General features: G+C 43.3%; 1 protein-coding gene across 1 annotated transcript in view; it reads left to right on the top strand.

Annotated features, from left to right (window-relative positions):
* Nucleotides 1-1,134: 1,134 nt before the first annotated feature.
* The window catches only part of LOC135550377 (calpain-5-like), a 27,990-nt gene continuing 10,736 nt past the window's right edge, over nucleotides 1,135-18,388 (top strand). The window contains exons 1-8 of the mRNA XM_064981107.1: nucleotides 1,135-1,267; nucleotides 10,113-10,308; nucleotides 11,624-11,755; nucleotides 12,203-12,411; nucleotides 12,519-12,711; nucleotides 13,213-13,403; nucleotides 13,541-13,618; nucleotides 16,863-17,181. Of these exons, the coding sequence (XP_064837179.1) occupies nucleotides 10,144-10,308; nucleotides 11,624-11,755; nucleotides 12,203-12,411; nucleotides 12,519-12,711; nucleotides 13,213-13,403; nucleotides 13,541-13,618; nucleotides 16,863-17,181 (1,287 nt within the window). The 5' untranslated portion in view covers nucleotides 1,135-1,267; nucleotides 10,113-10,143. The remainder of the gene's footprint in view (nucleotides 1,268-10,112; nucleotides 10,309-11,623; nucleotides 11,756-12,202; nucleotides 12,412-12,518; nucleotides 12,712-13,212; nucleotides 13,404-13,540; nucleotides 13,619-16,862; nucleotides 17,182-18,388) is intronic.

The raw sequence follows: 18,388 nt of genomic DNA, 5'->3' as shown, positions 1-18,388 counted from the left end.
ATAATTAACGTCAAGCCTGGCTCTAGAAAAATGTACTTATATAGCGAAAAAGAAAGCCCTAGAGTTTCATAATATTTCAAATCAGTTTTGTGTGTTTTTGCAAACCGGTGATATTGTAGAGGCATTGTAACTGTAGATCTGCATATTCTCTATTTTCTTATGAGAATATTGACTCTAGTCGAAGCGTAATCTGATCTATCTGCGACTGCATATTGAACTTTTTATTTATTTGTGTTATTAGATTATTTTTTTCTGTTAGTGTTTGGTTATTATGGTTTTGTCTATCTTAGGGTTGGGGGGGGGGTTATGTGTGAAAAACAACAAGAACATTTTATTTCAGAAATTGTTGATTGTCCTGTTTGGAACTAATAGCTGTGTATTTAAAAAAAATAGTTATATATATACTTTATCTCTCTTATTATTATGTAATGCAAAGTTTGTGTATGGCTACATGTCAGATAAAACATTTGCACATTTGAACAGTATAGGACCAATCTAACTTGTGTTATTAGGGTTCTAAAACAATACTAGTTGTGACCCCCCATGGATTTAAAATGCCGTCTCAGGCATGTCATCCTGGAGCCTGGCCTGTCCGCCAAGCAAAAACCTGATAGAAAATCAATTCAAAAGATTGCTGTAAGTACAGAAATGGTTTGCTCAGTTTGAAATTAAACTAGTCAGTTTGTGACCGCAACTATGTGAGCTTATTTTAGTATTACAGACACTATTTCCTGGGATGTCCAATGATCTTCTATGTAGAAGAAACCTTACCTTCTAGCAACTCTTGTGTGGCTCGTGAGTGTCATAGAGCAGAACAGATTACATACGTGTTTGAGTGAGTCTCAGCTTTTCGTAGTGGAGTCATAATAGTTTTTGAGGTTCTAACTGTTCAGAATTTACAGGCATTTTTGTGAGAAGAACAGTTTTGGGGATCTGCCATTGTCTCACAAACACTGCTCTAGCTCAGCCCCCATTAATTGCACAGGCTAATGGTTGGCACCAGCAGATGCAGAAGTCTGTAGCTCAAACAGTGTTTCAAAGGGTCACTAAAACGTGCTGACGTTACCGTGGGACTCAAAGAGATAGTAAGTAGGAGTTGAATGATGCAGACTGTTGTCATAGGGAGGGGACAGATAGGAGGACACAACCCTTTGGCTGTAGTTGGAACATCCCAGTAGAACTTGACAAGGCGTATCAGAGGTGGCATCTTAACAACCCTGTAAGGAACTCTAGGATTTCCATTGGGATTTTAGGAGGACAAGAACAGGTAAGAGCCACAACACTGTGGAGAACTAGACCTGCATTTGGTTTGACATTTAACTTGAGCCATTTTCCTCGTGTATAAAGTTGTCAAACTGTCTTGTTTAAGACGGCTACGTAACCTGTTCTCCCCTTCAGCAGCAGTATCACTCAATTTCTTCAGTAGCAGTTGTAGAGGGAACGGAACGCTGTCTATCACAGCGTCCATGAAACAACTTGCATCGAGGGCAGCTCTGCTATGTCAAACTGAAACCCAATTGGATGTGTTGGCCTACATACTCCCAATGAGATAGTGATTATAGTATTCCAATTACAACATGTATCAAACAGACATTATGACAGTGAATTCAGTTTTTAGTTTTGGCACCATTCTTTTTCTGACCGTATTAGTAACAAAATCTTTGAGAATGAGTTCTTATGAACTTACCAAAATCATTTGAACAGCCACAGCTTTTTAGTAGATCGCTGGTGACACCGAGTCTACGACTATTGCATCAGCATGCACTAAAATAGACCATTATCGTAGTAAACACAACAACCGTGGTAAGTAGAACAGTGACAGTGGGATTTGATTGATAATCTTCAGATTTCAGATAAGCCTAGTTTGATATATGTCTTCAGATAAGCAGCTGTATCATCACACTGCCTTCAATATTATGAGAAACAGATGTAGAATATTTAGCTGAATTTATTACGATATTTGTGAGGAACAACAATGACCACCACTCAAAAAGGCCACTTTGGAATCTGGAAGGGCAAATCTAGAATGTTTGGTTAATGGTAATTTCTGTACATTCAAACAATATATTATTACATTCATACCATTCTCATTCCTTTAGTGGAAACGTGTGGAGTGCTCAAATACTGCTTGACTCTTGTTCTAATAAGCTTGGTTTATTTAATTATATTTATCAGTTTTGTCATTTTCTTAATTGTCTTTGGAGAACGTGTCCAGTTTCTCCATCTTGTCCAATGTTGTTTAACACCCATAAATGTTTAAAAATGTTTACCTTTATTTAACTAGGCAAGTCAGTTAAGAACAAATTCTTATTTCCAAGGACAACCCAGGAACAGTGGGTTAACTGCCTTGTTTAGGGGCAGAAAGACAGATTTTTGCCTTGTCAGCTCAGTAATTCGATCTTGCAATCTTTCAGTTACTAGTCCAACAATCTAAACACTAGGCTACCTGCCACCCCATGTACCTGGCATGTGTGCCAGAATAGGTGTGGCTTCTTGCATATAAAGTGTCCGTTTTGGGAATGTTTCGGCAGATCACTTTTGGGTAGCTCAAGGGGAGGCAGTATCTAAGCTGAGCCTGGTAGACCCCCACCCGGGCCTTGTATGGTTCGTACAGGTTTAGCCTGAGATATGTTTTCTTTTGAATACAAATTTGAAGTCTCGAACTTTGTAAATATAATTGAATTGTACATTTGTCACCTTCATCACCAGCGCTGTGTAAATACATTGAACCCCAATTTACACCTCTACCTGCCTGCCTCCTGCTGAGGATTTCGGTGTGTTATAAATGAATTATGAAAGTAATGTTTGTTTTTAAAGTAATGTAACAGCCTTTTTTCATTTTGAGAACAAATGTCTGTGCATAGCCCTCGCTACCCGGCTGGCAATGAGCACTCTGCAGCCTGCAGACTAGCCTGGTCTCATAGACTAGACCTTAATATAGTAAACGTAAATCCCAGACACTCAGATTGGTATGATATGTTAGGTTTGGTGTGGGTGGACGTATAACACTCATGTCTAGCAACACAAAGGTTCCGAGTTTGAATCTCATTGTGGACAACTTGAGCTAATTAGCAACTTTTCAACTACTTACCTCTTTTTAGCTACTTTGCAACTACTTAGCTAACCCTTCGCCTAACCCTAACCATTTTTAGCTAACCCTTCCCTTAACCATAACCTACCCTTAACCCTTTAACCTAATTTCTAAACTTAACCCTAACTTTAACCCTAACCACTAACCCTAACCCCTAGCCTAGCTAATGTTAGCCACCTAGCTAGAATTCATAACATATCATACATTTATCAGATACGTAACATATTGTACGTTTTGCAAATTATAACATATAATGGGAATTGTAATTCGTAGCATATCATACAAAATGGGTGATGGACATCCAAAAATTAATACATACCATACGAACCTAACATATCATACTAAACGGAGTGTCTCGGATTTACCTACAGAATAATACGAAATGCTCTGAGACCAGGTGGTGTAGAAAGGCTTCCCTCCAAAGTGTTGGTGTGATGCAGATAGAGCATGCTTTCTATCCAATTCTGCAGCCTCATCTACAAGTAGGCCATTTGATTTTGCTTGCTCTGGGGCCTCATTTATCAAACGTGCGTGCACACAAAAAAAATACACACTTGAGCCATTTTTCCTGCAAAGGTTGGTATTTATTTTGAACTTGACGGGAAAGTGCCTGTGAGTACATCTCCACGCAAATCTCAAACCATCCACGTGCACAACTTCTAGAAGGTTGATCAACTACTGAAAGCAAATAGGCTTATTGTTCATTTGGGGGAAATGTGAGGTGTTTGATGCACTGGAATTAGAATAATGCCAGGCTAATAACAACATTTAAACATAGGCCTGATAGAGCAAATGCCTTTGCTGTTGGTAAGAAGATACACGCATAACAGCAGGTCGTATAATATTTTATTTGACTTTTATATAGGCCTAAATCATAATCATATTGCAGGCCATCTCTCCTTTTCTGACTTGACTGATTGAAATGATTTCCCGCTTCACAACAAGTCGTAGGCTACCATTTATCAATCACTAATTTAATAGCCAAGCATGCACTAAAGTAAATAGAACGGTAGCCTTGACTGTAGCCTATGTGACAGTGTGGGTAGGCTGTAGTACTGCTGTGCAATAGGATTAGGAGTGTGACATCACATTTGAGCCTATTTAATTTCAGAGCCTATACCAAGGCAGGAGATATTAACAAAATAATGTAATAATAAACAAAATATTGAACAACAATTTGTATTTTGCATAGAAGCGTGGGCTGTAGCATTATTCTTTTTTTCTCACCCTTTTTGTGATATCCAATTGCGATCTTGTCTCATAGTTGCAACTCCCCAACGGGCTTGGGAGAGGCAAAGGTCAAGTCATGCATCTTCCAAAACATGACCCACCAATCCGCACGGCTTCTGAACACCCACTCGCTTAACCTGGAAGCCAGCTGCACCAATGTGTCAGAGGAAACACCGTTCAACTGACGACCGTTGCCAGCTTGCAGGTGCCCAGCCCGCCACAAGTAGAGCGCCATGAGCCAAGTAAAGCCCCCCTGGCCAAGCCACCCCCTAACCCAGACAACACTGGACCAATTGTGCACTGCCCTATGAGACTCCCGGTCACTGTGGGTTGTGGCATTGCCGGGGATCAACACTGTGATGCAGTGCCTTAGACCGCTGCACCACTTGGGAGGTCATAGGCTGAAGCATTGAATTGTTCGAAAGGACAAATTTAACCCTTTGGTTGTTCTCAATCTCTGACACTAGTAGCTCTATTTAAGTCTAGGGAAGAAAAAAATCTAAGCTTTTTTTGGTTGTGTTTTTGTATTTCATAGTACGATGTTGTATAGTCCCCATCGGTTTGAAAGGGATGATTTTAACCAAATATGGTTAATGCACGAGCACTGAGCCTGAGATGGTTATTCTGAGGCTGAGATGGTTATCTCCTACTGATGTGCATATTACGGTCGTAGGATTGTTTGAGAAACCATACTTTTTTTCTGTGCATAAGAAGAATAGTTTATACACTGTGCATTTAGAATAGTTTATACACAATATTGATAAATGAGGACCCTGTGCTCCAGAGAAGTGACATGATATATCCCCAGTTGATATTGGCTGCTAAAATGAATGACTTTCAGCTCCAAATGCAGGTGTAAAATGCAGATTATTTAGTTTTTCATGTGCGTGGGGGTCGCAAGTTTTGTACGACTCCTTTTTGAGGGTCGCAGGTCAAAATGTTTGAAAACCACTGGATTACATGACAGTGGCAACAAATGGAATTGGGTTGAATATAGTCATGTTAGACTGCATTATTTCTTAAATATCTTCTATTTTCAATGGAATTGTTAGTCGTTGTTAGTAAGTGTAGAATTTATTAAAGTTCAAAATAGTTTAGCAAAATAATTTACTCATCGGTTTGCTGCTTTCCCCTCGTATTGTAATAATTGCTGAAAGAATCTGTGTCAGCGGGTTGCAGGGAAATCTTTTTTGGGGTGCACTTTTTGTTGTTGTTGACCACGCCCCCCAAAATGTCTGTGCACTGCCCTGGTAAGTGCCTCTACTGTACTGCTCTTTGCCACTTACCTTATTATAAAGGTAAAAAATATATATAATGCGTTCCTGTACCTCAGAGCTCCCCAGTTCTCCCCCTTTTTGTGCTCAATTTTTGTTACAGCAACTCCCGATTTACAAAATAAGCAGTTAATACAGGTAGTATAGACTCTAGCTAACCACCGTATACAGTACAATATCCACACAAGCCACTAGCGAGCCAAACATACACTCACCGGCCAGTTTATTTGGTAGACCTATGTAGTACCGAACCAGCCTGAATTCTTTGGGGCATTCTACACGGTGTCGGAAACATTCCACAGGGATTCCACCAATTTCTATGAGTGAGGTAGAGTAGACGGTAGTTTTTCTTAGCTTTCTTTTAAAGATACTTAAATTGGGAATGATTGGTATAGGACTACACGTGTAAAATATGTACACCATGACTGTAAGTCGCTTTGGATAAAAGCATATTTTATTATTTATTTAGCAGATTGTCACATTCGTCGTAATGAGTAGACCAAGGCGCCGCGTGAGTAGAGTTCCACATATTTTTAATAAATCGAATCTCAGCAAAACAAAACAAACAAGCACACAGGCAACTATCCGTAGAAAAGGTCCTACAAATACAAATGAGGAAATGGCTACCTAAATATGATCCCCAATCAGAGACAATGATAAACAGCTGTCTCTGATTGGGAACCATATCAGGCCAACATGGACATACAAAAAACCTAGATGACCCTAGTCACTATCACGCCCCAACCAACACAGAGAATAAACAGCTTACTATGGTCAGGGTGTGACAGTACTCCCCCCCCTCCCCAAAGGTGCGGACTCCGACCACAAAACCTGACTCAATAGTGGAGGGTCCGGGTGGTCATCTACCATCGGGGGCGGTTCTGGTGCGGGATGAAGATCCAACGCCTTCCCCCATGGTGGCTCTGGTGCGGGGATCGTCGCAGGTGGAACCGGACCGTGTGTCGTCGCCGGAGGCACCGGACTGTGGATCGTTGCCGGAGGCACCGGACCGTGGATTGTCGCCGGAGGAACCGGACTGTGGATCGTCGCCGGAGGAACCGGACCGTGGATCGTCGCCGGAGGAACCGGACTGTGGATCTTCGCCGGAGGAACCGGACCGTGGATCGTCGCCGGAGGAACCGGACTGTGGATCGTCGCCGGAGGAACCGGACCATGGATCGTCGCAGGAGGCTCTGGACTAATAACCCCTGCTGTTGGCTCTGGACTGAGAACCCCTGCTGTTGGCTCTGGACTGCAGACCGTTGCTGGAGGCTCTGGACCGCCGACCGTCGCTGGAGGCTCCGGACCGCCGACCGTCGCTGGAGGCTCAGGACCGCAGACCGTCTCAGGGGTTTCCGGACCGTGGACCGTCTCAGGAGGTTCCGGACCGTAGACCGTCGTTGGAGGTTCCGGACCGTGGACCGTCGTTGGAGGTTCCGGACCGTGGACCGTCGTTGGAGGTTCCGGACCGTGGACCGTCATTGGAGGTTCCGGACTGTGGACCGTCATTGGAGGTTCCGGACTGGGGACCGTCGCCGGAAGCTCTGGACTGGGAACTGTCGCCAGAAGCTCTGGACTGGGAACTGTCGCCAGAAGCTCTGGACTGGGAACTGTCGCCGGAAGCTCTGGACTGGGAACTGTCGCCGGAAGCTCTGGACTGGGAACTGTCACCAGGAAGCTCTGGACTGGGAACTGTCGTCGGAAGCTCTGGACTGTGGAGGTGCACTGGAGGCCTGATGCATGGTGCCGGGATTGGTGGTACCAGGCTGGTGACACGCACCTCAGGGCGAATGCAGGGAGGATACACAGGACGTACTGGAATGTGGAGGCGCACTGGAGGTCTGATGCGTGGTGCCGGCACTGGTGGAACCAGGCTGATGACACGCACCTCAGGGCGAGTGCTGGGGGCAGGCACAGGACATACTGGAATGTGGAGGCGCACTGGAGGTCTGGAGCATAGAGCTGGCACAATGCGTCTTGGCTGGATGCTCACTTTAGCCCGACAAGTGTGTGGCGCTGGCACAGGATGCACTGGGCTGTGAAGGCGTACTGGCGATATAGTGCTTTGAGCCGGCGCAGGATATCCTGGTCCGAGGAGACATACTGGAGACCAGGAGCGCTGAGCCGGCACCACCCGTCCTGGCTGGATGCTCCCTTTCGCACGGCAAGTGTGAGTAGCTGGCAAAGAACGCACCGGGCTGTGAATGCCCACTGGAGACACAGTGCGCATCGCCGCATAACACGGTGCCTGACCAGTCACACGCTCCCCACGGTAAGCACGGGGAGTTGGCTCAGGTCTAAACCCTGACTCTGCCGATCTCCCCGTGTGCACCCCCACCCCCAAAAAAATTTGGGGGCTGACTCTCGGGCTTGCTTCGTTGAGCTATGTCCTCATATCGTCGCCGTTCCGCTTTCGCTGCCTCTATCTCCTCCTTTGGACGGCGATACTCCCCGGCCTGCGTCCAGGGTCCTTTACCATCCAGGATCTCCTCCCAAGTCCACTCCTCCTGTACACGCTGCTTGGTCCATTTTTGGTGGGATCTTCTGTCACGTTCGTCGTAATGAGTAGACCAAGGCACAGCGTGAGTAGAGTTCCACATATTTTTAATAAATCGAAACTCAGCAAAACAAAACAAACAAGCACAAATGAAACGTGAAGCTACTGGTGCACACAGGCAACTATCCATAGACAAGATCCCACAAATACAAATGAGGAAATGGCTACGTAAATATGATCCCCAATCAGAGACAACGATAAACAGCTGTCTCTGATTGGGAACCATATCAGGCCAACATAGACATACAAAAAACCTAGATGACCCAACCTAGTCACTATCACACCCCAACCAACACAGAGAGTAAACAGGTTACTATGGTCAGGGCGTGACACAGGTTGTCATTTATTCTCATGTGTCTTGCCCTGGAGGCATCTCTGCAGGGTTCATGGTCACTAGCTGGCACAGCCACAAAGTCATAAAACTTTAAACCTAACCCTAACCTTAACTACACTGCTAACCCTAATGCCTAACCTTAAATTAAATGTTTGTTATCATGAATGTTTACTATATAGACAATCTAGACTTTGCAGCTGGCCCATCTAGTGGAAATTGCTCAGTTCTGCCTCCAGGGCAAGATTCACGATGACAAACGTTTATAATATAAATAATACAATTAGCCACCTGCATATATTTAAGTATCTCTTTGCTTTCTTTGTCTTAGTTTGAGGAAGATACATGCAGTCAATGTACAATGTGGCTGTTCTGAGTGTGAAGGAACGAGAGAGACAGTGTACAGGAGAGAGAGAGAAGGACAGAGTCATTTATTCCACTAATTATTCTAGTGTATTGAATGTGGGGGCTTTTCTGCTTGATGTTCTGTCTGAAAACTGAAGGTAGCTTGGACATGTTGGACATGATGATAATGAACTGTCATCACCCTCATGACAGCATTATCATGAACTGAATCTCACTGTGATACTAATGGGCTTCACTCTGATAGGCATTTTCTAAAGTGTGTAATGTTTTTGGGAAACGTAATTATCGACAACTCACTGGGAGTTTAGAGCTTGATTGCGCTCCGGTGACCACAAAATGGAATGATTTGTGTCTGTGTTATTCATGGCAGACAGCAAAAGGACGTGACTGCAGTGGCAGACAGTCACAATATCAGATCTAATCTTGTTTATAAAGAGTTTGACCTCTGTGGTCAGGGGTCAGGGTGATGGGGTAAAGTGCGCTGTACCAGTCAAAGAGTTAGAAAATCATAATATTCCCAGAGGACAGAAGATGTTTTGAACAGATGTTTTTCGTCTAAAAACTTGGCACACATGCGATGTTTCCATCTCAAAACCAGTAAAAGTTGAGCCTTTTGCTGTTTTGGTAACACTTTATTTTTAAGGGTCCGTAATAAATCATTTACAAGCCATTTTGAAAGAGCATCTTTTCAGCCCTTAATCTAAAGTGAGCGCTATTTATGCTTTAGAAATAGTTTAGAAATGTTTTGAGTTACCACTTTAAATTTCTCACACAAAGATGTGCATGAAATTGCTAGACATTCCAGCAGTACCTGGTAAAAGCACACAATAAAAAGATATTTAAGGAAATATGTTCAGTAGAGTACAGTAAAATCCATGGTTGACCCTAACTTTGAAAGTGATGTAGAGTACTTGTTCGTAGATTTTGTTTGTAGAAGACTGTTTTTGCTTCCATTTATTAAAATATGCACAATAGTTAGCATATTGGGTATTGGATGTATTTATCCTGAGACCAATTGTTTGCCCTGTGGGAGTTTGCCTTGGAGACTATGTCCAAACAATGATGATTCAAAGGAAAAAATGCCATTACAACATTTTCCAAGAAAGAGCTAGTCTGGGATTTATGGGGTGTATTAGTGCACGGTATGCTGAGCTCTTGTCCAGACACCCAGAGTCAAAGGTGAACAATGACAGACCCTCAACTGACAAGGACTCTCCAGATAGTCTGCCTATAAAGTAACATGACGTCTTCTTCTGTGGTCAGTTTGCAGTTTGGAGATTGCAGCGTCTGAACCATGTTCTCCACGGCCACTTCATACAAGAACCAGCATTACTCGGAGCTGAAGAAGGAATGTCTGGAGGACAAGAAACTGTTTGAGGATCCAGAGTTTCCTGTCACCAACGCATCCCTGTTTTACAGGAAACCACCTCCTGGTATGGTGGAGTGGAAGAGACCACGGGTGAGTGACTGAGACGACTAAACAGAGCACTTGACTCATTCTAAACTTTTCTATTTGATTTTGGATTCATCTGAGCAGTCACCTGAGCAGATACCTGAGCAGTCACCTGAGCAGATACCTGAGCAGTCACCTGAGCAGATACCTGAGCAGATACCTGAGCAGTCACCTGAGCAGATACCTGAGCAGATACCTGAGCAGTCACCTGAGCAGATACCTGAGCAGTCACCTGAGCAGATACCTGAGCAGTCACCTGAGCAGATACCTGAGCAGTCACCTGAGCAGATACCTGACCAGTGAGCAGATTTGACCAAGAGAAAAATAAACCTGTGCTTTATTATTTTATATGTAATACAAAAAGCAGAGTCTGCAGGCACTGTCTGCATGCAAAAACATAAAACAGGAAATAGAATGTCACAATTTGTATTGCTCATGTTTTTCCTCATAGTTTTGGGAGAAATGTTATTGCTTAAAACACCAATTTATAGGTTGATGTTTGATGTTAGTCAAATTAAAGCTTATCAGAGTGCTATAGACTGCTGTCTGGGACCAGGTCTTGACCTTCCTCTGGTGCAATATTGAAACCAATGATGTCATGTTTATGATTGAACTTTCATACGTTCTGGCTTTGACAAGACTTTTACAAGACCTCTGGCATTGATGTACAAACAGTATTATTGTGTTATATTTAGCCACATAAAGGTATTGTGGAAGGTGTTGTTTGCTCATACAACATTTTGTGATGGAGCACTTCAAAGGTTAATTCCTGTTGAGTGGTTGTCTCTGAGGATTGTGTTAAAAGTTGTCCATAAGGAACAACAACGCTGGCCTTGGCGATGTATGTCATGGTGAATGTCATGTCATCCACAATGGTCATGGTGGTAACAAACAACAAACTGTGGTGTGAAATTGGGGTGAGGGTGTTACTGGGAATGGTCTCGAAATGTATACTTTACATAGTGTGTGAGAAATATAGTATATGTTTCAATAGTGTCAGATAATTTTTTTAAATCTAAGGTTGATTCACTGCCATTCTGTTCAGTGGTGGATGACAGAGTTATAGCATTCCTGTAAAATGAATGTATTCCCTTATCTGTGCATTATATGGTACGTTGCTCAAGAGCTCAAGTGACAAGAAGAGAAATGACAATTTCTCATTTATCACACAAGCACAACACCTCAAGAGTTCCAACTCATTTTTAAAACCAAACATGTTCAAAGCCAGAACTATTTGGTAAGTAAAAATATTGTTACAAGCATAATGACTGAGCACATTCTAAGAAGTATTTGCATTTTCCAAATCCACCTGTCGGTACAGGAAATCAGCGACGAGCCTCATCTGTTTGTGGAGGGCATCAGCTCCCATGACCTGAACCAGGGCCGTGTGGGTAACTGCTGGTTTGTGGCGGCGTGCTCCTGCTTGGCACTGAAAACAGACCTCTGGCAGAAGGTGAGTTTGATTTCCTCCTGTCTGGTCACAGTCTGAGATGAGCGTTGCAAGAGAAGACTGTATGTGGATTTCCGTGTGTATTCGTTCCCTTTAGTCCCCTTATGGGGATATACATGGTGCTGTTTGGGAAGGAACACATACGTAATGTATGTGAAGTATGTGGATGGGTATCTATGTCATTCCAAACTGTTGATACCTGACTCAGTTTAATTAACATAGTTGATGAGAGGAATTCACCTGAGGGGCTTTTTACTGTCATTGAATGGAAAACAGTGTCATATTTCCTTCTTAAATCACCCTACTATCCCTCAGCAACATTAATATTTTCCTTATATTCAAATGAACCTGGCTAGGAAAATAAGCACTCGCCAATATTCCCACCCAAGTTTAAAACTATTAACATTTGACTAGACATGTGGTTCACCGTGAAGCCCTGTGTGTTGACAGGTCATCCCTGACTGGAAGGAGCAGGAATGGGACTCTAAGCACCCGGAGAACTACGCTGGTATCTTCCACTTCCAGTTCTGGGTGTTTGGGGAGTGGGTGGATGTGGTGGTGGATGATCGCCTGCCCACCATCAACAGAGAGCTCATCTACTGCCACTCCAAACTCAACAACGAGTTCTGGAGTGCCCTGCTTGAAAAAGCCTATGCCAAGTCAGTATACTCTAAACATTGCTCAACCCACCTTTCAACTACCCTTTTTTGCCCTCTGACCTCTCTGTGTCCTCGTCTGTCTCTCCTCTCTCTCCTCTTGTCTCCAGGCTCTCTGGCTGCTATGAGTCGCTGGATGGGGGCAACACTGGTGATGCGGTTGTTGATTTCAGTGGAGCCGTGACAGAGGCCATTAACCTGGAGGCGGAAGTTTTCCACAAAGACCAGGAGAAAATAGACAACCTGTTTGAGGACTTGCTCAAAGTCTACGACAGGGGTGGAATCATTAGCTGCTCCATCAAGGTCTGTCTTCTCAATTGATCGTTTTCAATTGGTCAGCACACTGTATATAGTCACAGGTAACTGTCACAGGGACAGAACACACTGGGCAAACACTGATTAAATCAATGTTGTTTCAACGTATTGTGATGTGGAATCAACGTGGAAAATACATTGGATTTGAAAAAAGTCATCAACCAGTACAGTTTCTCATTTCAACCAGCGTTGTAAATATTGAAATTATGGTAAATCTTCAACTTAGCTGCAAAGCTCCACAGCGGAGATTTCAGTATCTGTCCATAGGACCACTTTAAGTCGCACAGAGAGTACCCTAATTTCAATGTTTACAAGCCTGGTTGAAATTATATTAAAAACCGTACTGGTTAATTACTTTTTTAAATCCAATGTATTTTCCACATTGATTCCATGTCACAGGATGTTGACAAATTAGGGTGAAACAACATTTATTCAACCAGTGTGTGCCCAGTGGGAAGTGACTGACTAATGTGTTTGTCACACTCTTAGGCGTCTCCTTCTGAAATCGAGGCTTGGATGGCGTGCGGGCTAGTGAAGGGCCATGCCTACTCAGTGACTGCAGTGAAGAAAGTACGGTTGGGCCACGGTCTGATGGCCTACTTCCAGAACAAGACCATCCCCCTGATCCGCATGAGAAACCCCTGGGGAAAGACTGAGTGGAACGGAGCCTGGAGTGACAGGTGTGGAGGACATGGAGCCTTTATCCTCCCCGCTCACATGCAGTTCAACCTCTCCACACTTCAGTGCCCAAGTGAACACATCAACTCATTGTTTCATTCTCCATCTTTCCTGTTGTCTCTCCCCCTCCTCACTTCAGCTCAGCAGAGTGGGAAAGGGTTGGCAGCATGGAGAGGGATAAGCTTGGCATCACAGTAGAAAACGACGGGGAGTTCTGGTGAGTGTAAACAAAACAATTAAAGACTATTATCTCTTCTGTTCAGCACACTAGATAGTGGTTTATCTACCGTAAAATTTCAATTAATAGCCCGGGGTGTTTATTTGCTTAAATCAACACAACAGGCACTTTTTAGAGACAGACTTCTATTTGAGCCAGATGTCTATTTCCTTAAATCACACAGCTTTTTCTCGTTTGCCATATTTAATTGTTTAATACCAGCATTCACTTCCATCATTTTATAAAAATTCTTAATTTCCTGCACTAATGTGTTATCATTTGTACACTGTATCACGTTTTTTTTGTCTCAGTATGCCTCTATTTCTTCAAAAATATATATTTTTTTGTGGTTTTGTCAGTTTTTACTTTTGCCACTAGAGGGCGATTGACCGATTTCAAGGGGTCTGTAATCCCAACGCTGTTGACTGTTTTTGTGCATGTTTTTGTATGGCTTATTTGCTCAAACAGAAGTATTCAAATCAAATTGTATTGGTCACATACACATGGTTAGCAGATGTTAATGCGAGTGTAGCAAAATGCTCGTGCTTCTAGTTCTGACCATACAGTAATATCTACAAGTACAAGTAATCTAACAATTTCACAACTACATTTTACACACAAGTGTAAAGGAATGAATAGAATATGTACATATAAATAAATGGATGTGCGATGGCCAAACGGCAAAGGCAAGATGCAGTAGATGGTATAGAGTACAGTATATACATATGAGATGAGTAATGTAGGGTATGTAAACATTATATAAAGTGGCATTGTTTAAAGTGACTAGTGATACATTTATTACATGCAATTTTTTATTATTAAAGTGGCTAGAGATTTGAGGCAGTATGTTGGCAGCAGCCACTCAATGTTAGTGATGGCTGATTAACAGTCTGATGGCCTTGAGATAGAAGCTGTTTTTCAGTCCCTCGTTCCCAACTTTGATGCACCTGTACTGACCTCGCCTTCTGGATGATAGCGGTGTGAACAGGCAGTGGCTCGGGTGATTGTTGTACTTGATGATCTTTTTGGCCTTCCTGTGACATCGGATGGTGTGGGTGTCCTGGAAGGGCAGGTAGTTTGCCCCCGATGATGCGTTGTGCAGACCTCACTACCCTCTGGAGTGGCTTACGTTTGTGGGCGGAGCAGATGCCGTACCAGGTGGTGATACAGGATGCACTCGATTGTGCATCTGTAAACGTTTGTGAGTGTTTTTGGTGACAAGCCAAATTTCTTCAGCCTCCTGAGGTTGAAGAGGCACTGTTGCGCCTTCTTCACCACGCTGTCTGTATGGGTGGACCATTTCAGTTTGTTCGTGATGTGTACGCCGAGGATCTTAAAACGTTCCACCTTCTCCACTACTGTCCCATCGATGTGGATAGGGGGGTGCTCCCTCTACTGTTTCCTGAAGTCCACGATCATCTCCTTCGTTTTGTTGAAGTTGAGTGTGAGTTTATTTTCCTGACACCACAGTCCGAGGGCCCTCACCTCCTCCCTGTAGGCCGTCTTGTTGTTGTTGGTAATCAAGCCTACCACTGTAGTGTCGTCTGCAAACTTGATGATTGAGTTGGAGGCGTGCATGGTCACACAATCATGGGTGAACAGGGAGTACAGGAGAGGGCCGAGAACACACCCTTGTGGGGCCCCAGTGTTGAGGATCAGCGGGGTGGAGATGTTGTTTCCTACCCTCACCACCTGGGGGCGTCCTGTCAGAAAGTCCAGGACCCAGTTGCACAGGGCGGGGTCGAGACCCAGGGTCTCAAGCTTAATGATGAGTTTGGAGGATATTTTGGTGTTAAATGCTGAGCTGTAGTTGATGAACAGCATTCTTACATAGGTACTCCTCTTGTCCAGATGGGTTAGGGCAGTGTGCAGTGTGATTGCAATTGCGTCGTCTGTGGACCTATTGGGGCGGTAAGCAAATTGAAGTGCGTCTATGGTGTCAGGTAGGGTGGAGGTGATATGATACTTGACTAGTCTCTCAAAGCACTTCATGATGACAGAAATGAGTGCTACGGGGCGATAGATGTAGTTACCTTAGCTTTCTTGGGAACAGTAACAATGGTGGCCCTCTTGAAACATGTGGGAACAGCAGACTGGGATAGGAATTGATTGAATATGTCCATAAACACACCAGCCAGCTGGTCTACGCATGCCCTGAGGACGAGACTAGGGATGCTGTCTGGGCCGGCAGCCTTGCGAGGTTTAACACATTTAAATGATTTACTCACGTTGGCTGCGGTGAAGGAAAGCCCACAGGTCTTGGTAGCGGGCCGTGTCGGTGGCACTGTATTGCCCACAAAGCGAGCAAAGAAGTTGTTTAGTTTGTCTGGGAGCAAGACATCGGTGTCCGCGACAGGGCTGGTTTTCTTTTTGTAGTCAGTGATAGACTGTAGACCCTTCCACAAAGCTCTCGTGTCTGAGCAATTGAATTGCGACTCTACTTTGTCTCTATACTGACACTTAGCTTGTTTGATTGCCTTGCGGAGGAATAACTACACTGTTTGTAATGCTTAGGTTGTTGCGAGAGTGCTGATATAAGTAGGACACGTGACATCCCGGCAACTTTGAGAAAAAGTACTTTACATCAGAGTTGTGCCTGATGTTCACGAGCCTCTGCCGAGTCCTCAATAACCGGATGTTACAGTTTTCAGGTGAAATGGAAAAAGAGCCTGTGACACGATTTCCACTTTGGAACGTTAACAAGGCGACACTCCATCTTAACTCCTCCACAGTTACTGGATTGGTTGAACAGTGCAGAACAGAACTTCCCTGAACATTTGTTTATTTTACTTGTCAAGGGGTTACCTTTATGCATTCTACGTTAGATTAGTTGTTCACACACATATCTGCGCTCTCATTGGCTAGAATGGTCCCACCTGATCTTGACTCCTTCTGACTGCCTTCCATTTTTGAAGACACTTATTTTCATTGTTAGAGCGGCCACTTGAGTATCTGGTCAATACAATTAATAATCTGTGTAAAAACAGATTTCCATAATTATTTAAATTCATTCCTGAATTATTTATTGTAACAAATAAAACATTAAACCTAAAAAAAAATCATGATAATCCATGGAAACCTAGTAAACAATTCATTTAGACCCAGCATTTATTTGAAACCGGTGTTTATTTGCTGAAATGTATGCTGTTGCCCAGCTATCAAAATGGACTGCGTTTGATTGAAGTTTTATGGTATCTACCAGTCTTAATTTGTGTGTGTCTCTCTCTCTGTTTTATCTCCATAGGATGGCGTTTACAGACTGGTGTAAGTACTTCACGGATGCAGATGTGTGTCATCTCATCAACACCTCTCTGCTCACCATCCACAAGACATGGCACGAAGTGGTGCATTTCGGGAGTTGGACCAAGCATTCAGAGCCCCTGCACAACCGCTGTGGTGGCTGCATGAACTACAAACAGACCTTCCTACAGAACCCTCAGTACCTGTTTGACATGACCAAGGAGATGGATGAGGTTCTGATCTCCCTACAGCAGAGAGATATGAAGATCCACAGACGTATCGGCCAAGGAGAGAACCTCACCATTGGCTTCGCCATCTTCAAGGTAGTTCATATTAACACCCTCTTAGATTGACTGCAGTGGGACTGGGGTGAGAGACTGGGTCAGTGAGGGTTTGTCCAAAGGACAGGGTGTATGTCTGGGGCGTGGGGCGGTGGTCCAACTGCAGTTTATTTTAGAGGAGAAGTTCTCTGTGCTACATGTTTGGCTTCCCCATCTCTACAAGAATTTGGCTAAATCAATGGAATTTCCTTTTTCTCTCTTCATCCGTTGAACAAACAGCAAATCAGCCAGTGGGTGTTTATAATAATGGGTAGACATGACCAATAATGGCCACATTGGCCAGTTCATGCCTGGGACAAGAACTTCCTACGAGACCTGTAATCACGAAATTATTCGGTAACACTTCATTTTAAGGGCTTCTTATTACAGTGTAATTACATGTGTACTTACACTGTAACAAGTATTGCAGTTAATTGTAACTTGATTGAGTTTACTAAAACAGATAAGATATAGGTCAACCTCACTGACTGGGGTCTACCATATGGGTGTCATCCCAGATTATATTAAATAAAGTACTTATAATTACTGTGTACATTACCGATTATGAAAATCTGATCCTCCTTGCCATCCAAGTGAGAAACTAAACCAACTAGTACACCACAGAGTACATGTAATACATGCATAAGTACAACGCAATTACTAGGTGTTACACAGGATTTAGCTACTTAAAATGAAGCATATCTTGTAGTTAATGTGTACTCAAATCAAATCAAATTTTATTTGTCACATACACATGGTTAGCAGATGTTAATGCGAGTGTAGCGAAATGCTTGTGCTTCTAGTTCCGACAATGCAGTAATAACCAACAAGTAATCTAACTAACAATTCCAAAACGAATTTCTTATACACAGTGTAAGGGGATAAAGAATATGTACATAAAGATATGAATGAGTGATGGTGCAGAGCCGCAGGCAAGATACAGTAGATGGTATCGAGTACAGTATATACAGTGCCTTGCGAAAGATAACTTTGCAGTAGATGGTAAACAGTATATACAGTGCCTTGCAAAGTATTATTTGAACTTTGCGACCTTTTGCCACATTTCAGGCATCAAACATCCTCCTTGCAGAATTGTTTTGCAGACTGAGGATTCCTCCTTGAAAACAGAGCTCAATGAGGTTGATGGAGCTGTTTTGCAGCATTTGTGAAATGAGGGCTGAATAATTTTGCACGAATTTTTCAGTTTTTG

The sequence above is a fragment of the Oncorhynchus masou genome, chromosome 12 (assembly GCF_036934945.1).
Source record: "Oncorhynchus masou masou isolate Uvic2021 chromosome 12, UVic_Omas_1.1, whole genome shotgun sequence".
In the NCBI taxonomy this organism is placed as follows: Eukaryota; Metazoa; Chordata; class Actinopteri; order Salmoniformes; family Salmonidae; genus Oncorhynchus; species Oncorhynchus masou.
The sequence above is the reverse complement of the archived record's forward strand: the minus strand, read 5'-3'. Positions and strand labels throughout refer to the sequence as shown.